The 24,594-nt window shown below is 40.2% G+C and overlaps 1 protein-coding gene across 1 annotated transcript in view; it reads right to left on the bottom strand.

Annotated features, from left to right (window-relative positions):
* The window catches only part of NFX1 (nuclear transcription factor, X-box binding 1), a 53,417-nt gene that overhangs the window by 12,491 nt on the left and 16,332 nt on the right, over positions 1-24,594 (bottom strand). The window contains 15 exon segments of the mRNA XM_086614362.1: positions 40-141; positions 2,813-2,886; positions 3,171-3,401; positions 3,690-3,769; positions 4,436-4,555; positions 9,163-9,271; positions 9,815-9,897; positions 10,985-11,015; positions 11,975-12,072; positions 13,165-13,382; positions 13,518-13,617; positions 14,670-14,809; positions 16,104-16,175; positions 19,265-19,370; positions 20,806-20,883. Coding sequence (XP_086470488.1) covers positions 40-141; positions 2,813-2,886; positions 3,171-3,401; positions 3,690-3,769; positions 4,436-4,555; positions 9,163-9,271; positions 9,815-9,897; positions 10,985-11,015; positions 11,975-12,072; positions 13,165-13,382; positions 13,518-13,617; positions 14,670-14,809; positions 16,104-16,175; positions 19,265-19,370; positions 20,806-20,883 — 1,642 coding nt within the window.

The following is a 24,594-nucleotide window of genomic DNA, read 5'->3' as shown; positions in this document are numbered from 1 at the left end:
ACACACAAGGGTTTCAGATGTTTCTACATGTATCCTTACCTGGCCTGCTTCATCTCTTTTTTCGTAATAAGCCTACTGATTTCCACTGAATCCCCAAGCTGCAGATCTGTTAACTTAGTGGCTATAGATATAGCAGCTATTCTGAAAAAGAAGAGCGTTAGATTTCATTGGAGGCAACACAAAAACCTCTGACAAGGTGTCTCAAGCTGCAGATTTAAACCTCCAGGTGGAACAAGACAGACAGACTGACCGTTTCCTCATGGGGCCACAGAACGGGACTCTGGTTCCGCATCACCTAGTTTTAGGAGTCCAGTCTAGCTGTGTCAGTTCAGAGGTCACTCTCTCCCTCAAGTAACTAGGAGCCAGCCTAACGAGTGGACGTGCTTCTTCAGGGAATTTTTTAAGAGCATCAATTCTAAGCAAGGCAATGCAAATACTCTTTCTTCTTACCTGCTTAACATTTAAACTACAGCTGACCGTACAGCTTTAATTGTCTTTTTAACTTTTATGTGATTCTTCCTTAACTTCGTGCAACTAAAACCTGTAAAGTTTAAGTCTAAAGTACTTAGAAATTTGTTTAGAAAGTATTGATGGTACAAGCCATAAGGAAAGAGCAAAATGCCTACTGAGACTGTTACAATTTTCCTTATAAAGGTTCTTCATCATTCCCTTCAATAATAAGCCTTCTCAGTCTGGTTTTCTTCCTAAAATTTCTAGAACTAAAATACAAAGCAAGTTTTTAGTGAAATATCCCACACCATTCTTAAACAAAATCCTGAAAACGGGACATTCTATCCTCTGACCCATCTTTTCCGATAAATTCAGACAAATACGTTTGTCTCTGTGTTTTGCATCACATTCAGAGAATTAATCATCTATCAGGAAGGAGGATAATCGTATCCCATAAAAACAAAAAGCACTGAGAGGCACCATCAGCTTCACATTTACCAGGAGGTGACAAAGTCTCAGTAATGGGCCATTAGGTGATACAACATCATAATCTGTATCATGTGCACAGATACAGCAGAACATTCCCGTTCCTGTTTGTTCCCTTGGGCATTCCTTCACGGATGTTCACTGACAAAGCTCAGAGCTTTTTCATCGCTCCTGTAGCATTTTGGAGAAAACCTGGATACTCCATTAACTTGCTGACCCTTCCACAGTAAGTACTACAAGAGTTACCTTGTTGTGTTTAGGTTTTGGTTTGAGGTTTGTTCTGTTTGCTCCCCGAGTGTGTAGATGGCGGGGGAAAAAAAAGCCCAACCTAACTCCCACAAAATCAGAACACTCGAATCTTTCAGCAACCTGAACAGCTGGAGTTACCATACAAACTCAGCTGACATTAAAGGCTGCTTTTGTTAACACCACATGGGCCAAAAGTAATTTTTAAACACAGATGAACACACCTGAATGAACAGATACAAAACTTGAAACTGGGTGCTGCTTTCCTTTCCTCTTGGCTTGGCTCTGATTAGATAAACAAACACGTATGTGTTCAGCTGAAGCATGCAAGGACTCTCACTGATTTCAAACAACCATCTTCCTTGTATGAATGCTTTTGCAGTGCCTGAGCTACAGAAAACGAGGAGAAATAACAGTCTTCCAAAATGTGGACTTGTCATTATGCTACCTTCCCACCTTACCATCAATGACAAGCAGGTGGCAATTTCAAGTGGTATTTCAAAGCTGAGTCAGTCTGCTGATTTGTATTCACAATGAGACAGATCTTAAAAAAAACCAAACAACTTTTTCTCTAAAAATGAAAAAAACGATCCCCACTCCTGTAAGACTACCTTGCAGTCAACTCAGTATTGACTACAGTTGTCCTTACCTGTTTCTGATCAGCATGTTTTTCTCCTCGTTTTCATTAGGTGGTATTAAGCACCTATGACAAAGATGCTAAGCCATCTTCTGTCAGAATTTGGAGCAGTTCAGTAGGAACAAAGCAGCATATCCTAAGCTGGGCTGGTGTCAAGCCCTCAAATAGCAGTTCCAATTAAAACAATCATCAGGAAGCTTTCTTTGAAAGACAGGAAGAATCCGTGACTGTGCTCTCCTATCAAATGGGATGCAGGGCAGAACTCTGGTTCCATATCAACACTCTAGATTAATGTTTTGACTCCCTCTCAATCACAGCCTCAAAGTAAGATTTTTTTTTTTTTTAAATTAATATTACTGTTTTGCTGTTTTCATTTCAAAAGTTCCAAAGCCTTACTTTTCTTCTTTTCCTTGTCCCTTCCTTGCTGTCTCTTGTAAGAAAGAGAAGTAAGTTTAGAAATAGGATCTGGAGACAAATCTATTGCAATCAATGAAGCTGGGTAGGACTCAGTTTGCATATGGAGAACAAAGATTTAGATGCCAAAGCTCTCCCACTTCAATTTACCTATTTCAGAATGACTCGAAATCACTCTTTAGCTTCCATCATCTGTACTGCCTGAGTTCCATCACACATGAAGGGAACTTGGATAGCAACTCCCATGTGGAGTGCTATGTGTAACAGCCTCATTCAGGAGCCTGGATCTGGACCTGCTCAATTAGTCGGTACCTAATTGCTCCATGTGGGAAGAGCGGAGTTCCACAGATGGGACATTCAGGCTTTGGCACACCACCACAGTAAGACTAACAACAGGGAACAGAAGAACGTGTTCTAGTACAGCATAGCAGGTATGACAGCTCAGGGGAATACAAAAAAAGAAACCGTACGTCAAAGTACAAAAAAGTTTGTGAATTAAACATAGCCAAGCTCAAAATGTAATCGAACTGCAAAGAAGTCAGTCCAGTAAGGAATTAAAAGAATTATTACTGCACAAACCTTTGATACGTGTTAGATGCTTCTGAGCAAATCATACTCTCCTTTCTCCTTCCACATTCACATTGAAGATCGACCTGTTGTGTCACACAAGAGTAGCTCTTTTAAACTTTGGTCTTTTTATGGCCACGGAGGGGTGCAAGGGAGGTAAATTTATTTCTTAAAAAAAATCCCTTTTTAGTGGGATAGCGGCTAAGAGTGATGAATAGTTTTTTTTAAAAAAATATTACTGGTTTACAGAAATAATGTCACGCTATCAATATACAAACATGTCATTTTTTTATCACAACCATTGCTGGCTAATAATTAAAGCATGCAATCAGTCTGTGAATTGGCCATGAACTTTCTTTGAGCATCTGACCTTCGCACAGCAGGATGTTGTCGGGCAGGGTGAAGAAGGATGACATGGAGCCATACAGGGATGATTACAATACAGCCTTGGAATAACGCATGGCTGTTTACACTCTTCATCTATAAGGCATTCTCCTTTATGACAGATTCTTTTACATTTGTGCATTCCACATTTTAACATCTGATTGCAGCGAAGTCCACAGGAAATGTCAGTGAGATGACAAGGAATATTACTTCGCAGCTGGAAGAGGGGAGGAAAAAGATGACAATTAAAAGTGAAAAACTATAAATGCAAATCTCAAAGAACTTTACTGTTAACACCTTCACTTGGCATTGTCCACACAGTAATACTAAAATATGAGTTTTTCTTTATGTCAGAGTTGTATCTTTTACGCCGTACGCAGTCAGACCACTTTTCTAATTTCATCACATTAAGCTCCAATTCCAGCAACATTTTCCATTCCAAACATCTAAGCCTACAGTCCTAGAATATACTTATTATTTGAAAACATTAAGTGTCCAGACTTACCTCATGCTTGCCCATACACCATTTCTGAGTGAGATAGGTACAGGGTGGACATTTCTCCTCACTGTGACAGGAATGGTACACTACGGTCACGGAAGCAGAAAAGCCAGCACAGTTTCGTTAGCACACTTCAGTCCCATGCATTAAAGGAGGCAGCAAAGACTATTAAACACGAGTTTGCATTTCAGAACTACACAATTTATGGCAATTATGATGCTTCGGGCACAGATAATCTGGTTTTTAAAGTACCCTTTAACAATTACGGTGGCAGGCTTTTAGGTGAATATTCTTCTGTATTTTCTAAATGAAGTAGCAGAGGGTTTTCTAACTTCTGAGTAGGGTTATGCTATCAGACAGAATTTTTCAGAAAGCATATCTGCCTGACCTGTGCTATACTTTGCCATCAGCCAATGTAATTCCAAGGAACGTAGAAACTAACCGTTCACCAGATTATCCTACTGTTCCAACAGAGCACCTCATCTTTGGAATATAGCGTTTAATGGGTTGTGACTATTAACAACGACAAGAAAAAAATCCAATGCTTTTACCACTCAGAAGTACCACTGCTAGTATTCACAGCAAGTCTTTAGTCGGTTGGCTTTTGGAAATATTTACAACTACTGAAAAAGCATCTAATAAAAAAGCAAATAGATTTTCAAACAGCTCTTTGTACACGTTGATTAAAAAAAAAAAAAAGAAAAAACAAACAAACGAAAGAAAAAGCAGCAAAACTGAACGGCCTGACGTACCTGGGTGATCACAATCATGTGGCCTGGTGCACGTTTTTTTACACTCTGGTGGCTGAGTGCCACAGGGGACTGGGGGGTAAATCACAGATTCACCACAATAACAAGTTAACTCGTCAAAACCTGAAAAAACAAGTCAAACATGTCCCAATGCCTACATGTATTTGCACTTCTCCACTATGAGAAATCTTCAAATAATATGCAAACGTTTTACTCCAGCTTTGGTTTTTGATATTAAGCACCACTGTAGTGAAATTAGCAGCTTTTGTGGCTCCTACAAGAAAACTGGACTATGATAACTTCATTGGGAATTACACTTATTTTTAGGGAGTGGTTCTTTGACAGCAACATTTTGAACTGGAGCAAGAGAACTGCTCATGTCAAGTTAAAAGCTATTGCTGTTCTATCCTCGACGTAAAAATGGGGAGATACCCCTTGAATTCCCTTCCAGAAAGCACATCATCCAAATGTTGTGCTTCCAACTTCCCTCCGCCATCTCTTTTTCAGACCAGTGGTTAGATTTTGTCCTTTTGCCAAACCCTGCACATGGTACTGGGAAGATTCCAGAGAAAATGACCAAAAGGCTGCCAGTCTGTAGACTTCTTCCTACAATTTCTTCTGTATACTTATGACATGGATCCTCATAGTATGACACGGATCCTCATAAGCAGCTTATGGATCTGTCCAGATACTTCAAAGCCAACTTTGTATGTTTGGGAAGTTCTCTTTTCTCAGGCAGTAGACATTTTCTTGTTCCCCCCTGCCTCTCCACCCTCTGCTTTTGGGAAACAGATTTTGAACTCTCATCACGAGATTCCAAATCTCAGTGATGAAACAAAAAAAGGAATGGAAATACTTACATACACCATCCCAACTGAAACTTAACACTGCACAAAAATTAACACAGTTCACTCTTGTTTTTCAGACTATAAAGAAACTGTGAGGGAGACTGATTGGAATGCAATCTACAGTTCAAACAGATAAATTCTTGGCAAAACAGGACACTACGAGAAAATACTAACATCAGAAGTCATATAGAAAGAGATCTGAGAACAAAAAGCAAGTATGTTGTTCTGTAAATAAATAAAGAGATAGTGGGTCAGAAAGAACAAGAGAGAATGATGGAGAAGGTAAGAGAATGATGGGGCAATAAAAACGCAAAACAACAATTCCAGCCTGAAGAGAAGACACGCATGTTAAGGGAGCTGCTGAATTCAGCACGTTCTCCGACTCTGGGAATCACAGGATTCCTCCTTCCTAGTCTACCAAAGCAAAATTTGTTGAACTCTAAAACCCCAAAGGTTCCTACTGTCCCACTTCCATGGATGTGATGGCTGCTGGATGAATACGCAGGTCCAGCCAGCAGCCAGACTGAACACATTCCAGAAGACACGACACGCAATGCATACATGACAATAACGTAACCAGACACACAGACTAACATGGAGCCAACTCAACAACACGATTCACGTGAACAGGAATACCAATAGCCACGTCCTCTTCCTCCTCCTCAGGACTGAAGCTCACCAGTGAAGGCACACACACACACACTCCGGATACACTGTTGGCCTTGCAATATTCCACTCCCAAAAAGGTTCCCAGTACCCCTCTCCTCCAATTATCTGTGAAGCTCAGTCATCTCCCACCCTTAACATCCGTGAAATCCACCCATTCTTCACAGCACTATCTGAAACTTTTGTCACCTTTTCCCTGCAGTTTTTGTTATGTTCAGAAATTTCTCCTGTCTGGTTGTTTTCTATGGTCTGCTCAGTCAGTTACATCTCAGGCCAGGCCCTGGCCATTTGCTCATGTATGTTAGAGTGCACAAGTTAGTAGAAAAGATCCAAGGAAACTCAATTACAATAAATCCCAGCAAGTAAGAATCCTGGGGAGAACAAAACATCAAGGGTTAGAAAGAAGAAGTAGAAAAAGTAGAGAAGTTGCAGAACACCCATCGATTTTCTGTGGAAAGAAAGTAGAAAAAAGAATAGGGCTTTTGTTGTCCCTCACTACAGGTCTTGAAACAACCTGTGATCCTCCAGGCTTCAAAGCCACAAACCTTCCTTGGTCCAGGAAGATGAAAGCCCAGAGACCAAGGTCCCTGGAAGACCCGGGTGTTAGACAGGTACACTGGCTGCTTGCCATTGATGAGAAGTGAAACTATAACGAAGGTTCCTTAATTAGCACTAATCAGGGTAATGGGGAGGGAGTGCAGAGAGGTCTGAGCCAAAGAGTAGAAATACAGTATCTGACAACTTAAAAAAAAAAAAAGAAAAAAGGGAAAAGGAGGAAAAAAAAAAAAAAGCTGTCTCATGCTGACATCATTTATTTTCCCCAAGAGATGTATTGCTGTCTGGAAGTAGACTGGGTGTATTTAAAGAGATCCTAGCACCTCATCTCTCAGCACTGAGGAAACGACACTGGAAAGGGAAAGTACTTGGGAAGCACAGAAAATCACTGTAGATGCACTCCAATATTGCATCCTGATGCCAGCCCCCACCATTCCCAGCAAAGCCAGCAGTGGAGCTGGAGGGGCAAGGGCAAGAAATCCAATACAATGAGTGGCAAAGAGCTTGCAGCTGACCACGCCACGGCACATGATACCACGGCTGATGCAGCCCAACTGCAAGTCAGTGGCTGGACAGGTGGATCAGAGCCAAGGATGGACTTCTTGGTGCTGGGCAGCGCTCCCCATCAGCTACGGGGCCAGAACCACACCAAGTATGCCTCTGGAATCTCGACTAGCAGAACGCAGGGGAAGCAAGTAAGAAATCTTTGAAGATACTGCTTTAGCTGATTACCTCAGGACCGATTTGGAATGGAAGGCTTCAGGGACACAAAGGTTTAAGCCAAATGATCATACCAGCTCCCTGAGTAGACAGCTGCTTTTCCTGTGTTCAGAAAAGGGCCTCACTGTCAAATTTCAGCAGCAAAGCCTGACCTCTCCGATTGCATGACATCCAACAGTGGAACAATTCACAGGGCAAGCAATCCTTAGGTCTCTCCAGGCTAAGACAGGGATCTGAATCTTAGGTCTGAGAGTGAAATACAATCCTCAAAAATATTGCAGCAATGTGGATGAAACCACATTGGACACAGAACATTTTTTTTATTTTAAAGAGAGGTACAGTCAGCATGCACATCATATTCATAGGCTATTAAGACAGACTACAATGCTATTTCAACCACAGTGAGCTTTAGAGGCTCCAGTACCTTCTCTTTTCCAGGATGTTTCCATGAAAAGTCGGTCTCCATAAAAATGGAGTTCTTTGACTATGTCCATGTGCATATCATCTAGGAGAGACACACGTACTACTGCAGCTGAGACACTTCCAGCTGTCAACAGCATCCTCACAATGTACAAAACTGTCTCTTTCCTTTTCACCAAAAGTCAGGAGGTCTGGTTCACACTTTGAACATCTCATTGTCCTCTTTCCCACATCCCAGTGAGCAGTTCCAAAGCAGTACCCAGTTTCTGAGAGAGAAGACTCACTTTTCTCCAGCAGTGACTGCAGAACTACTAGACAAAAGACAGGATTTGATGAAACCCGAAGGGGAACTTCAGGTAAGCATTTATATTCTCTTCTAGAAACACTCTCCCCTCACAGATTAATTGTGGATTACAGCAGATGCAAAAATAAACCGAGAAGTTGCAGCTGTAAGACTTAATGATAGATGTAAAGAAAACTTTCAAACTTTAAGCGAACACCCTGAGTGGAAGGATGGATACAAGCTGAAGAATCCATTAAGGGCTTTTTCTGCCCAACTTTCAAAAACTGCTTTTAATAAACAGCTTATAATTTCTGTGATAAGATACATCTACATAAAGAAAGGGGAAACCTATACTAAAATATGAGCTGAGAAAAAAAAAAAAATCAAACTATCGCATATGAAGATGTTCCAGATCAACTAAAGGTTCTTTAGCAGAAGGGAACAGAAGCATTCTTCCGTCTGCTTCAGGCCAAAATCAGAAAATTTAGTATTACCTACCTATTATAACGGTGCAAAATAACCAGTGTATGGTCCCCTACATCAGGTGGTAAAAAACAGTTGTAGAAAACTAGTATAATCAACTGGCCCAGCTTTTAATAGAGTATGTACCTGTCTAAAGCTCTTGCACCAGCTTAAATCTTTAAACAGTTCAGCGATCATAAGAAAATTAATACCTGCTGGTGGTCAAGCTATTTCTAGGAATTCAGTACTAATTTTCACCATCCAGAACACAACCAGAAAGCCCAAGACGCACACGACTGACATCTTTCGTTCCTGCAGATGGCCCTGTCCACAGAAAAACCACTAGTGTACCGAGTTGGGAAAGTCTGAAATTGAAGTTGAACAAATTCTGCTACATACTCCAATATCTTTAACAGTTACAACATTGCCAAACAAGACTTCCCTTAGCTTAGAAAATATCTTTCCAAACTGCTTTTTTTTATTGTTTTCCTTGCATGATTCCTCAAATTTTTAAGTGATTGCTAGATCAACATACATAACTGAATATATTTAACTGTAATTCAATTTTAACTATTCAAATTCAACACTTAGTAAACTCATCTGAAATGCAAAAACTTCCATGTAAAAACTTTCATGAAAAAACACAGAACCAAAATCAACTGCACGTTCTTCAGGTTCTGGTCAATTTGGACCACATTCTCTGCCCAACTCTGACCAGTTAAGTGAATAAACTTCTACAACATGTAAGAAATAACGTAGTCTTGCACGTAACTCACTTGTTTGCCAGCACGTTTGACAACTGCCCCGATGACAAGGTTCTTCACATCTGTGAAGCCCACAGTTGAGTTTACGACCACAAACCAAAGAACACTTATGTTCTGTGTCCTAGAGGAAGACAAAAAAGAAAACTAAATTGTAAACCTGTCCAGGCAGAATTAAACTATAAACCCCATCAGTTTATTTTTCTCTGTGAGGTCATGATCTACTGATTGACAAAACTGTATAGCGCAAAAAAAAAGCTTGGGCCTGATCTATACAGTTTTTCCATCACTGTATGGATACATAATTTTTAAAGTGGATCCTGTTAAGACCTCTGTTGCGGACACAGCTACATCAGAGCTTATGTTCCTTGTCTGAAATAATACCCTTATCCTCTCCGTTCTCCCTGGAATCACTGCATTGACAAAAAGCACCTTTACATCGATTTAATTGTATTTAGGCTGGAACATGGTTTTACATTTATAACGATACCCATAAAAAACGCTGCAAAATAAGTGCACACACACAAACTTTTTGAGCATGACCAATACTACAGAGACTGCAGATGCACAAAAATGAGAAGACACAACAACTAAAAAGTCTTTTAACATCAGAACCAAAACCAAACACACACAACAATTAATTTTATAAAATCACATGTAAACCTACCACACAGCAAACTTCATTGCACTTGTGTCGTCCACATGATCTTTTCTTGTTGCATCGTTTGTCACACATGAATGTAATAGCAGCTATTAAAAACAAAAAAAAAAATCACAAAAAACCTGTCGTAACTTTTATGTCTTCGCCTATCCTAAGAACAAAAGTTGCAATTACAATATTATGTTGCAGAGCACGGTCTAGAAGAGACTAATGCAGAGTAAGTCAGCAAGCAAACTTTTAAGCTACTTGCTCTTCTACATTAATTCCCCATGTGAAACACTTGGCTTCCTTTAAACAAACTCTTGTTCAAAAGGATTTTGGAGAGCAGAATATATGAAACTAGTTTATTTCACGTTAGTCTTTACACCATAAACTCTGCACAATAGAGTACAGAAAACAGGATGTCCTGATAACACTGGAGTAGCACAAACATGAAATTTAAGACTGCTCAAATTGGTGAGGCAGTAGAAGTCTGCTAAATACAACTACTGCCCATATGCTCATGAAACTAGTGCTATCAAAGAACATCCTTATCACCATCTACAAGTGACAAAAGCAATCACTTCTGGATTCTGAAGAGCAAAGTCTTCACAGACAAAAGCTCAAATTCAGCAACACGTGTATTACTACCTTATGTATCTTTTAAGTACCTCAGTATGACAGGGATCCCTGAGATGAATTTTGAGATGCTACATCCAGAACACCAAGAAGTGTCAAATGGGAACTCTCTGCCAAGCTCAGATGCAAAGACCAGCAGCACGTAACTGTGAAGCAGAAGCAAAGCTTGTATTTCCCCAGCAACTCGGACAGGAGCAGCGCAAAAGTTCTTTGCATCTGAGCTGTGCAAGTTGTGCCAAGGGGGCAACCTATTGAATACGGCAGGTGGCACAAGAAACTGTTCCAACTGAAACAGACAGCGTGCCTTGAATCTTCGAGATAAATGCTGAAGTAGTCTTTCATTCTATCCATCTTTCCCACAAGGAAAGAGGTTTATTTCAAACCTCTTTCCAAAAGCAGCAGCGTTTCGAGAAATGACCAACTTGGCATAGAAGTAGGGCTAAAAGAAGCAGTAGTGATCAGATGTTTGCCAGCTGCATCAATCACACCCCAAATTCACATGAACCGTGTGTCATTTTTCAAACAACTCCACATTATTTATGCAACATAACACTGTACCTTTATTTCTGAGGAGAGCGCACGGGACTTCCTAGGAAACAAACAGGGAGCCATTCGGTTAAAACAGATGAATCAAGTGAAACTTACCTAGAAAACATCTAGTCACATAATACAGAAAGAAGCAGCACGCTCAGTTCTCATGTGTTTAACACTTCTTTATACAAAAGCGAAACAAAAGCTGGAAGAAAAATCCTCAAATAAAAATTGTAACACTATACTTTTCCCTTAAAGATTCAATACCAATTAAAAAAATATTGTAGTTTTGTATTCCCCACTTAATTCACTTCCCCACTTCTGTGAAGTGACAGAAACAGGTTTGTCCTAACAAACCAGAAACCTGCACGGAGGAAATCAAAAGAGCTCTCCCAGAGAATCTTCAAAGAGCCATAACTTTGTGCTTTGACCAACTGTCCCAAAAATGCAAGCCTGACTTGATAAAAAAAAAGAGAAAGTGAAGTCAAATGCCATTATCAAAGAAGTTTTACCCAGTTAAAGACCTCAACGTGAAAACAAAAGGTGATGGATGAAAATAATGTCGTTGCTCAACTACATTTGCACCTTCAGTCATCACAACATCACATTCTGAGTGCCGCATTTTTCATGATTTAAATTATCACTGTAGCTCACTTGTACTTTTCCAAGCAACAGCTTTCTGGTGTCTGAGAAGCTGCACAAACTAAAACCCAAACCCCACTACTGCAGGATAATATAGGACTTTGAAACCAGCTTAAACAGAATTCTGTGTAAACTTGGCAAAAATACTTCAAAAAATTGCTTTTGCAGTAAGCAGTCTCTGTTAGCACTCCACAGTATAAACTCGTTAGCATCTATCAATTTGTACACAACAGAAGTTCTTGCAACTAAGGAGCACAGCACATCTTTCCACTTCTTAGCTTTCTTTTCCTCAACTATTCCAGCTCCTTTTTGTCCACAGCTTTTGAAAACAACAAAGATTACACCTGTTTCTGTGGTCAAGTTTTATACACTCACCTTTTTTTTGAAGCCACACCTACAATAAATATTTGATGTGTGAGAACATGGTCTACAGTCTCCCTCATGGCAAAGGCTTTCACACGTATGAATGAACTCTAGCAAAATTAAAACACAAAGATTAACAATTAATAAAAAAAATAAAATCCATGACCTGAAATTTCATCATTAGGAGCATCACTGGTCAAGGATACCAAGCTTACGTGCAGCTGGCTTTCCAAACAAATTAACTATTCTGAGTTAAAGGTGCATAAAATTTTGCCATTGTTTTCAACTTTTTAATCCTGAATCTACAGACTAGAGTTTTGAGCCTACAATTAACACTGAAGATGCACACATTTTAAATCTTTTTTTCACATTAACATATGAAAAGAAAAAGATTTTGTGTGATACTATCTTAGTCAAGTTCCAGGAGTTTTAAGTAACCTTTTCTTCCTTCTCAGCCCAAAGGAATGACTCACTATGCATACCTTCATATTTCACTTACTAGGTTAACCGAAATTCAACTAAAGGCTAAATTACTCATTCCCTTTCTACTTGCTGACCTTGGACTGACAGAATGGAGCAGTTACTAGTAAGAAGCTTTCATCTTGACAGCATTAGTCTCTCTCCTCTCTGAAGTCCAACAAATCATGATTAAATACACAGTCTGTAAAACTGGAGCTTCACAGTCTCACAGTTAAATACACCTGAGCTGCCTAATGGACTCACTGAAGTCTCAAAATTGCTTCTGCACATAACTTTCTCCAACTTCCCAAAGCTACTTTTTACTTCATGATCCTCTTACAACGGCGGGAAATCAGTATTTACTGGAGGCATCCCAACAAAGTCATTTATCTCCACTAGTGTCCATGTGAAAGTCAAAGATCCAGGTGGGCTTTTAAAAGACATCGGTACATACTCCTCTCTGGAAATTCCTACAGCTGTGTTCCTCTGCCAATACAGGAAAGGTGCATGTAAAGACAATTAAAAGCCCAGTTAGAGTTTGTGCCTTCTAGAGAAAAGCACTTCCTTACTCTGAGGTATCATGATGAACAAACAGCCAGAGTGGCTTTTACATGCAGTTTGGTTAAAATCCAAAATTCACTAATCAAATCCTTTATTTCTTGAAATGAGGCACTTAAGGATCACTCTTTTTTTTTTAAACAATGAGATAACTTGAATGCTGTGATGCAGAAAGTTCTAATTACCATAGCTACCACAAGAAAGAGGTTTGCCACATGTTTTTCCACACGATGGGATAGGGTCTGTGCATATTTTGCGTTCAACACATCCTAGTTCCAGTAACTTGCTGAGAGGAGTCTGACCACAGGGGCAGCGATACACTACTTGTGGAAGTCGTGGACAGAGCTGGCAAGGCTGAGGATGGCATACTTGTGTACAGTTGTGTCTCCCACAATTTAATTTTCTGGAAAACAAAACAAAACAACAAAGAAACAAAAAAAAAAAAGAGAAAAGGGGAATTATCTAAAAGTATCACGATCAGTAAGTGTGAATAAAATGACCTTTTTCTTTTCAAAAGCCTAAATTATAGTGACCTTACTTGCCACATATATTTTGACAAGAGAAATTCCCAAATCCATCAGAGAATTCTTCCTTTGTCCCACACAATACTTCTTTAAAGGTGCTTCCACAGTAACACACTGAAAGAAATATTCCACAGAAAACAACATAAGAGAATATCAGTGACAAAACACCTCCAGTAGTACAGCAAATATAAACAGGTAGTAGGTGAAAAATTGCTACAGTCAGTTTTTAGAAGGCTAATGAAGTTGCTGCTCTTTAGATTTACTTCAGCAAGAGAGGTTTCTCAGTCCTACAGAAGCTGGAATTCCTGTTTTGTTTGTTTCGATACAGAGTACTATCTGCACGAAAAGTTACTTATTAAAGCACTATACATAACAAGTTAATTATTACCTTACAAGTTGAGAAAATTGACTTGCAATTTTCTCTATAAACTGTTCAACAAAAATGCGTTTGTATACTGGAACACCTACTTGGACAATTTAATTTCCATTCAAGATCAAGTTTAGAACATTTTAACAGAAACCATGAGTAGCTGGCTGAAATGTGCTTTCCTATATCTCTTTCTGTTCTTCTTCCACGTACTGTTCAACCAAGTTTCAGAATTATAGTAAAAGATGAAGTAGGACCTTAGGACAATTCAGGTCAGAAGGGCCCCTGGGGGATCAGCTACTCCAAGTCCTTACTTAAAGCAGAGTTGGCAACAGCATCAGACCACGTTGCTCAGTGTTTTGTTCAGTTCGGCCTTGAAAACCTCCAAGTTTCCAAGAAAAGAGTTCTTCCTTATAGCTAGTTACAACATTTCAACTTAGGCTCGTTGTCGCTCATCCTCCTCACCTGCACAGCCTGTCTCCGTCTTCTTGGACACCATCTATTAGTTACTGAGAGGCCACTACTCAGCCTTCTCAAGCTAACCAAGTCCAGTACCACCAGTCTGCCCTAGCAGGGCATGTGCTCCAACAGCCTCATCATCTTGGCAGGATTCTTTCTAGTCACATTTATATTCCTATTCAAATATATAACGACGCCGACACATTTGCCTTTTTTAAAATGTTCTAGCAATAGGTTTTGGTTTTGCTAAGCAAAAACAAAGCACTTGCCTCTTGGAACTGGTTTCTTTCACTGTCTTGTTTTTGTAGTATAGAGTGGAGATACGTAAGCCAACACTTACCCTGCTGCACTGTTAACTGGCAAGGTGAACACTTTCCTGCATGGCACACTTGAGTACAGCTGTGCTTACCACAGTTTAAAGTGTTTCCACACACATTAGAACAATGAATTTTTGTTGATTGGCCACAGCGAACTGAATGGCTGTAGAGAAACAACACCACAGTCTGTCAGCTGCCTTAATATCTATAGAGCATTTATTAAAAAAGAAAATACTTTTCCAGTGAAACGCCCAAGTCTTTGATAGGGCGCGTAACTTATTAATGAAAGAGGTTTTAGGAAATAAGTCCCCTGTTTTCCCCCATTTTCCCTCTCCTGGCCCCCTAAAGTAGGAGAGTTACCACAGCAGAGAGTCTACAGAATCTTCTCTCAACAAAATGAAAAAAAAAAAAAGGTGACACTATAATTTGAACCTGATGCATGGTTATGCATCATGCCAGAAGAGTAGATATTTCTATTACAGGCATCTTTCCAAAGACTTAAACAATCCTAAGTCCACTAAGCACAATGAAGATAGGTGTGGGCTTCACAGTGAGAGAGTAGTCTACAAAAAAAGTTGGGTTTTTTTAATTAAATTGTTAAAAAAATGGGACGAAACAATAAATTCACCTCTTTTTCCATTCTGGCTGGCCTCATAAAATGGCTGTAAAATGTACATTTGAAATACTAACTTTAAAACATCTTAAAGTCAGAGACGCCAATGCCATACATCTTGGATGCTGACACAGTATGTATCAAAAAACGCTATTTAGAAGCAAGTTTGAAGTATTAAATGCAGTATTATAAAAATCAGCAACCTGGTGAAAGCAGCTGGCATCCGGGAAAAAATAATAAATTAAAGTTAGTTGCAGCTATTAAACATCTAAACGCAAGGAATAGCTAGATTAAAATTGCTGTTGGTAATGACACTATATGCACCAAACAGGCAAGGAAAAGATAGCCTTCGGATCTGGAATTCTCTCTTGCTAGTTGTACAGCTTCCCAGAAATTTACACGTTATTTTTGAAATCATTATTTCTTGAATGGAGTAACTCAACATTACGTTCCATTCAGACAGAAAAGGCGTGAACCTTTTTCTACTTCTTCCTCTACGTCTTCTACAAAATAAAATAAATAAATACTAGAATAGGATTCCAAAATTAAATCAACTCATAGTCTGCTTGGACAATTCAGCTGCAAGTACCATGAATTGATTTTAATACAGATAAAAATAAAAATAATTTTAAAAAGAGTTTTCTTAAAAGATTAAAAGTAAACACATTTTTTTAAAAATATAAAATTCTCCAAATTATTTTAGCACACAAATAAAAGCTACAGCCCAGAACAAACTTTGTTCTGTAAACTTTGAATAAACTGTAGAAAGAAAAAATTTATTATATTAACTTTTAATAAACTATTCTTATATAAACTTCTGTTTGTATAATAGAAGCATTCTCACCTTGTTTGTCCACATTCACATGTTTTTGTCACAAAGGCTGGGCACGAAGGGCAAGGTCCTGGATGGCACAGACTTAAAAAACAAGTCAAAAAAGCAAACAAAATGTAAAAGTTAACTTTAGCTTTACTACACTCCCAGAGAAACAATCCACCATGTCCCAACCCGCAGTGCGCTATCAGAACATCACAGAAGCCACCCGCACTCCTGCAGAGCATGAAAGTATTATTAACACAAGAACAAAAAAAAAATTAGATTACCAGTTGCATCAGTCTCCAATGTCACTGATGTTGAAGGAAAACTCCAGTATTCCTGCTGCTGTCAGATCAACAGTACCAATGCCACTAACACATTTCATATTTTGCATTTCACCAGCAGATACGCGTCAACTCAACTTGTTGAGCCAAGCCATTACACAAGAAACCAACTCAACACAAAAAAAATATCACCAAAACCCTAAAACAAGCCAAAGAAACCACAATCCCCTCTCTTTGATAAGTCAGGTTTACGGCATAACGAAGAGTTAAATAAGCACCAGAGCAGGCACAAGGAAAAGGAGAAAAGAGCAAAACTGGATGGAGCAGGAAAAACACGACAGAGGAAAACAGGAAAAAAGTAAAACCATTAAACTAATTAAAACTGCATCGTGGAACTTCAGACAATGAGAACTTACGCATTCTGTAACAGGAAACCTCTCGTAAAAGGACAGCACTACATATTTCACTGTCCTTACTTCAATTCTCACTGACCCATGTAGGATTCTAAAGGCTGGATACCAGCTTATAAACTTAAGAATCAGATCAAAAGTAGAGATGAACTCAAAATATTATGATCTAGGTCCTAACTTGCAAAAGGGAGAAGACACACCACCTTCAGAAATATTGTCATGTTGTTTTCTACCTGGCATATTATTTTCTTCAACACTGTCATATTCAAGCAATGCTGACAGTACTCCCATGAGCCCAGTCCTGCCACACTTTCCAGTGATGCTACACCACACAACAGCAATTTATACTGATTGCAGATATTTGTAGGTCGTAAACACCTACAACAGCCTACTGCAGTCTTAGAGCAAGATCCCTTCTGCCAGAAGAGCATCACGCGATTAATTTCCAAACATCACTAAGTTTTGATAACGCGTGTTTCTGACACAGTTTTAAGTAAGCTTGTGTCATTTTGTTAATATGAACAGAAAAATTATAGCAATTCAAAACCTAACCCTTTAAAGCCAAACTTCTGATGTCAAAAGTGAGTATTCTCCGTGTATCCCTCCAGATACACACACCTGCACGCCGCTCCTTCAGCAAAAGTCTCTGGCATGCTTGGGTTTATCCAGAAGCTACGGCATGTCTACACTTCCAGGATTTACTTGATAAACACAACAACAGTTATGATAGAAATTCAAATTTCGTTCAGCACACAGACGCACAAAGTGCAGAAAATTATCTTTAGATGATCAAGATGGCTGATACCTTAGAGTTTTTAAGCAAAAAGTTAAATGACTTAAGTGTTACAAACTAAACTCAAAAAGATACGCTGCAGACTTCAGTATCAACTTCCGTTCAGTGAATGCAGAGTCTTGTTTTTACTGAAACTCGATTATCTATCATTAGCATGGAGGATTTATTTCACAATTTACTGCTGCTGCTCTAGAAAACTGGCACACAAGAAAGGCTGCAATGACAGATACACCTAGACATCGGAAAAAATTAACCTTCCATTTGCCCGACAGTGAAAATACCAGATATTGTAAGACAGCCCAAAGGGATTTCCAGTAACTGCTGTGCAAAAGATTACAGCACCAAAAGATCTACAAAGGAAAACCAGACACTAAAATTTAAACTAGTAGAGAGAAAATTTCATTTACTGCCTTTGTAAAACATTTTTCAAATGCTCTCTGGGCCTTGCACAGTTCCAGTTGGCAGGGAGAACTTCAGAGTCATACAAGAAGTTTAAGTTTGTCATGACGTTTATTATCAGGAATATTTTCTTGAAGATTAAGTTATATGTTTCTTTGCTGTAGAGCCTAAAGAGAGAATTTCAGTGTATTTCAACTAAAAATGTGAGGAGAACTGACTTTGTGAAGTGCTATGCACACCACAGCTCACGCTAGCAAAAGGCTGGCAAAGCGCTCCTCTTCCCAACAGTGGCCTGCCTGGTCCTCAGCTCCACCAAGAGAACTGTTTATGTGAATGGTTACTAACCCAATTCAATAAATCTGAGCAAATTTTGAAGATTTGTAAATTTAAACCAGTGTAAATTAGCTGCACTCATTCTCACCAAAACAGGCTAGCTAGTGCCACGCTTAACGCAAGCCTCCAACTAACCTCTAAACCATCGAAGGAGATGAACACAATGACATCTACATTTCAAAACCCAGTCGGAGTGAGGAAATACAGTTAGGAATTGGCCAACCACTCATAAAATCCATACGCGAGGTTGGAGGAGGGGGAAAAAAGAAAGCAAACTCCCACAGCCCGAAACACAAACAAATAACCAAAACACCACGTCAGCAGAAAAATCATTGTTCTGGTGCTCTAGAGGAGATCAACGCGGAGGTGTAAGCTGGTTACGGGCAACAGCAGGCTGAGGAACTGCTGCACCTCTGTAAGCTGAGTTTTCACATTTGAACACCAATTTCGGACATTCCTTTCAAGAGAAGACAAATAATCCAAAAGCCATAACCACCCAGGGCCACAAAACCTTGGGAAGCCCAGCTCTGTTTCAAACTGAAAACATGCAGAATGGTTTTACGTTTCATTACTTTAGATAGTGCCTAGAGACAAAGGCCTCAAAAATGATGGTCTAACACCGCAAAGGAGAAAACTATGACCAATCAGACCCCCCTAACACACAACACACTTCTTGCCTGAACCTGGTTATCATCCCGATCTCTTCTTAACCAGGGTACAAGCTTCAATAATCGTTTCCAAAAGCGTCTATGGGATGTTGAGAACTCTGGACATTCTTATCACCCATATCAGGATGTTATTAATTATTGGCATCGATTTCTTGCAAGGAGACGCCCTGCCTAGCAGAACGCATTTGACGCGTTCCGAATTTGCCACCTTCTGATTTAGTTGAAGGTCTCATGTTTAAACATGTGATTAACATCATTAATATAAACATTAAACATGTTTATTAAATGTTTAACATTTACTTACATGTTACAAAGATGTGGACAGTCCAAACACTGTCTCTTCTTCCCACAGAGTTCCCCACAGCTATGTGGGATTTCATTTCTATTCCATTCAGGATTGTGCACCTTACCTAAACCATGTCAAATACAAAAACATACTTATTGTCTTGAATACAATACTCAATTTGGGAAAAACGTCACACTAAAAAGCAAAAGCTGTATTTTCAATAGTGGCAGCAGTAGTCTGTAAAAAACAAAATGGCACAAGATGTTTTATGTTTTTCTCAGCTTTTAGTGCTGATATATACTCAACTTCTTCAACAGTAAGTGCCACTGGATTATCCAGCTCCAGAAGACTTTTTCCTTCGGCACTTAGCTAGTATTTTACACTAAACTGATAAAATACAAGGAATTAAAAGCCCCCTTAGTTGGTAAGGCTGCATAGCAGGTAAGAAAATTAAAGAGTTAAACTCCCTTACTACCTCAGTGCAGAAGAAAAGGGAGTGGCGGGGAGATACCATTCCCAGAAAGTAAGATCTAGCTGGTAAAGTGATGGAAAAAAGAGACAGAACAAAATGACTGGGCAAATTGTAAAAGTCACTTCTCTAAAAAGGAGACTACACAACTCTAAACATTAAAGGTTGACATTTTGATGAATGCAACAGGAATTCTTGAACAAGAAGTGATAAATCCAGTATGTTAGCGTCCAGTGTTCTGTATTTTGGATAATTTTGGCTCTCTGCAAGAGGGGAATTAAATTGACAGTGAAGCAACAGAGCCAATGTTACAAATTTGAGTTGCAACAATTAAAAACACCAAGAAAATGAATTTTTGGTGACACAGTTCTTTTAACTCTTTTAGTACACCTTTTACGTACAAGTAGCAAGTTAGGAAAACACAAATAAACACCACAGATGGCATTTATTCACCTGAGTTTCAATTAAACTAGTTGAATACCCAGGAAAATCGAGAAAATTAGAAGATTCAGAAGAAAAATAAGCTAGGAATTTCCACATGGAACAGTGGAAAAAAACCACACTTAACCACAGGCAACACCTAGTTGGTATTTTGCATCAAACAGAAGATAACTTTGCATAAGCAACTGGTGATGTCCAAATGCTGTATCTTTAATGCAAAATTATGTACAGAAGATTAAAGTCATATGTTCCAACATGGTGCTCTGCTAATATTAACCTTGAATTGTGTATTATTTTGGTGTATCTTGCCACAAAGAAAGGTATAACACACACAGGTTATTTCAGTCCTTCTGAAGAAAGAAAGCTTGTAGCATTGCAGCCCAATTCTATCATTATTCCACCAAAATCACTATTTCTACATAGTGATATGAAAATATTTATCACTTACCATTTAGTATTTAATTTTTTAAATATTTTAAGCAACATATGTTATTCTCCGTGCAGTCATCTTCCAGTATCAATAAAGTTTTAAACAAGGTTAAATTTCAAGGATGTAGGCAAACAAGCAGCAATAGCAGAATTTAAGTTAAAAAAAAAAAAAGAAACAAAATAACAGAATTGTTATTCTTTGCAAAAGCAAGAAACTCACCACAGAAACAAGTGTAAGTTTTAGGAACTTGCGTAGAAGCATTCTGACAAGCTGGACATCTCCAACCACTATTACCATCTGTAGATAAGAAAGATAAAAACGACTTGAAGTAAATGAAGGAGCTAATTTGGAAAGAATAAATGCTCTCACCTTGTTTCTTACCACAGCTGCAACCAAACGAAGTTTTTCCACTTATTCACAAGCGGTGAGAAAGCAGGTTAACGAAAATGCATTTCATACAGCACCAAGATAAACCTACCAGTGGTACTTTGTTTGACCAGGCTTCAACTTTATACACAGGCAAGAACAAATTCTATAATTGCACTTTTTCTATTATCACGTACCTTGTTGTAAGACATTCTGCTGGAATATAGACAGTCTTCACCATATCTAAAGATGTGAGAAAAAAAGTGCTAAAGTGTAGGAAACTGGTGAGAAAAATATAATTACGTACAGTCTTAAGCACCTCCTCTGTTTTCCTCTTTGTTATCCTCTCATGTTATGAATTGACGTGTCTTGTAGGAGACCAATTTAGTGTTGCTTCATGTCCAGAAGAAATTAGTGCTATATACACCAGAGTAATTTACTTAAACTAATTTAAAGGATGACAACACCTAGCTATTGACTCGGACATTATTCTTCAAGTTTGTATTTTATCACATAGTAGTTTTCTTGCTTCTGTGTTTCAGAGAGGTGATGGTTAGCAGTAAAGGAAGAACTTTGGTGTAAGGAAAGCAACATTCACAAAGATATTTCCCAAATTCAGTACATATCTGGCTATGAATAGTGTGAGAGCACTATTGAACACAAAGTGGGGCAAAGAGGAGAGAGATATTTTTACATCTCTATATACAGAGACATATTCTCCGCCTGGTGACAGAGCTCAGAGAGGAGGTAAACAGGTTGAGGGCCATCAGGGAGTGCGAGAGGGAGATTGACCAATGGACCAGCACCCTGTGCTCCCTCCCACAGACCCAACAGGCTACCGCAGCTACTCAGACTGAGGAGCCCCCACCCTCTCCCCGCCTGGCCAGGAAGAGGAATCCAGGTGGGAATGAGCAATGGCAGCAGGTCCCTGCCTGGCGCGGCAAGCCTGCCCCCTCTGCTCCCACAACTACCTCCCAGGTTCCGTTGCACAACAGATATGAAGCTCTGCAAGTGGAACCGACCCCCAGGGAGGATGACAATACACACATGCTAGTATCCTTCCCAAGGACCACACATATCATTAAGACATCCTCAGTTAAGAAGAAAAGGTGGGTGATTGTTTTAGGTGACTCCCTTTTGAGGGGTGTGGAGGGCCAGACTTGTAGACCTGACCCTTTACATAGGGAGGTCTGCTCCCTTCCTGGGGCAACAATTAGGGATGTGATAAAAAAACTCCCATCTATAGTCAGGCCCACGGATTACTATCCTCTTCTTATTTTCCAAGTTGGTATTGATGACTTTAGGAAAAGAAACATCCGGACTATTAAGAGGGATCTCAGGGTTTTGGGAAGAATGTTGAAGGGATTGGGGGCCCAAGTAATATTCTCTTCTATCATACCAACATCGGGACATGACACGGGATGGAAAACAAAGATCAAGGATTTAAATAATTGGCTACATAAGTGGTGTGAGGAACACAACCTAGGGTTCTTTAACCACAGCCTGACCTCAATGCCAGATCTTCTATCCAGGGATGGGGTGGGTTTGTCTCCATGGGGAAAAGGTTTCTTGCTACAGAACTAGCTGGGATCGTCAATAGGGCTTTAAACTAGATGTGAAGGGGGTGGGGGGTATTGTCAGACTTGGAGGATTAACAGCCAAGGACAGCCTTCCAGTGTCTGACGAGAGGAGTGTAGGCAGGTGCCTTCGGCCTGCCGCCTCAGTGAAAGTAGGGGGTGATATGTGTAGTCAGGACCAACACACAAGTTGCCTAGAGGTAAAAGTAAATCCCAAAAATAACAGCTCAGGAAATAAAGCTTGCCCCCTAGGGGTGCAGTGGGGTCGAAAGCCCAACTTATGTGCTTCTATACGAACGCACGCAGTATGGGCAATAAACAAGCCCATAACTGGAAGCCCTTGTTATCCGGGGAAACTATGACATAGTTGCCATCACTGAAACATGGTGGGATGACTCGTATAATTGGAGCGCTACCATGGATGGCTACAAGCTCTTCAGGAGGGACAGGAGAGGTAGGAGGGGTGGCGGGGTTGCCCTTTATGTAAGCGAAGGTCTAAACTACTTAGAGATAAATGTTGGGGACAACTTGGTAGAGTGTCTGTGGGTGAAAATCACAGGGGAGCCTATGAAGGCGGATATTGTAGTGGGAATCTGCTACAGGCCACCCTATCAGGACAGTGAGACTGATGAACTATTCTTTAAACAGCTGGGGGGAAGTCTCATGCTCACCAGCACATGTCCTTATGGGTGACTTTAACCTACCTGATGTCTATTGGAAGTATAACATGGCAGTCAGGAAACAGCCTAGGCGATTCCTGCAGTGTGTGGAGGACAACTTCCTATCACAACTGGTCAGTGAACCGACTAGAGAAGGTGCTCCCCTAGACCTCCTGTTTGTGAACAGAGAAGGTCTCGTGGGAGATGTGAAGGTTGGAGGACGCCTGGGGCATAGTGACCACGAGATAATAGAATTCTCAATTCTAGGAGAAGTTAGGAGGGGGAGCACTAAAACGGCCAAGCTGGACTTTGGGAGAGCTGACTTGGGGCTGTTTAGAAGTCTGGTTAATAAAGTCCAATGGGAGACAGCTCTAAAGGGTAAGGGGGCGCAGGAGGAAAGGAAATTCTGGAGGCACAGGAGCGAGCTGTCCCTGTGTGCCGGAAATCGAGCCACCGGCGTAGAAAACCAGCTTGGATGACAAAGGAGATTTGGGAACATCTCAAAGAAAAAGGGAAGTCTGTAAGTCTTGGAAGAATGGGCAAGCATCCAGGGAGGAATACAGGGAGGAAGTTAGGGCATGTAGGGAGATAATCAGCGGGGCAAAAGCCCAACTGGAACTTAGACTAGCCTGCTCCGTAAAGGACAACAAAAAGTTCTTCTATAAATACATTAATAACAAAAGGAGGGCTAAAGATCACCTCCAGCCCCTACTGGGCTCAGGGGGTACGTTAGTCACTAGGGATGAGGACAAGGCTGAGGTCCTTAATGCCTTCTTTGCCTCAGTGTTTAATAATAAGGTCAGTAGTTCCCAGGTGAGCTGGCCTATGGTGTCTGAGAGCAGGGAGGGAGAGCAAATCAAAGCTCCTGTGATCCAAGAGGAACGGGTCAAGGACCTGCTTCTTCGGCTGGATGCCCACAAGTCTATGGGGCCTGATGGTATCCACCCGAGAGTCCTGAGAGAGCTGGCGGATGTCATTGCCAAACCCCTGTCCATTATCTTTGGGCAGTCTTGGCTCACTGGGGAAGTTCCGCTGGACTGGAGGCTGGCGGACGTTGCCCCCATTTACAAAAAAGGGCGGAAGGAGGATCCGGGGAACTACAGGCCTGTCAGTCTGACCTCGGTGACGGGCAAAGTCATGGAACAGGTTATCTTGAGTGCTATTAATGAGCACATACAGGTTAACCGGGTGATCAGGCCCAGTCAACATGGGTTTATGAAAGGCAGGTCTTGCCAATCAAACCTGATCACCTTCTATGACAGGGTGACCCGCCTGGCTGACGAGGGAAGGGCTGTGGATGTAGTTTTCCTGGACCTCAGAAAAGCCTTTGATACAGTTTCTCATAATGTTCTGTTTGAGAAACTGATAACTGCTGGCCTGGATAGGCACACCCTCCTTTGGGTTAA

This window comes from Tauraco erythrolophus, chromosome 7 (genome assembly GCF_009769465.1).
Source record: "Tauraco erythrolophus isolate bTauEry1 chromosome 7, bTauEry1.pri, whole genome shotgun sequence".
In the NCBI taxonomy this organism is placed as follows: Eukaryota; Metazoa; Chordata; class Aves; order Musophagiformes; family Musophagidae; genus Tauraco; species Tauraco erythrolophus.
The sequence above is the reverse complement of the archived record's forward strand: the minus strand, read 5'-3'. Positions and strand labels throughout refer to the sequence as shown.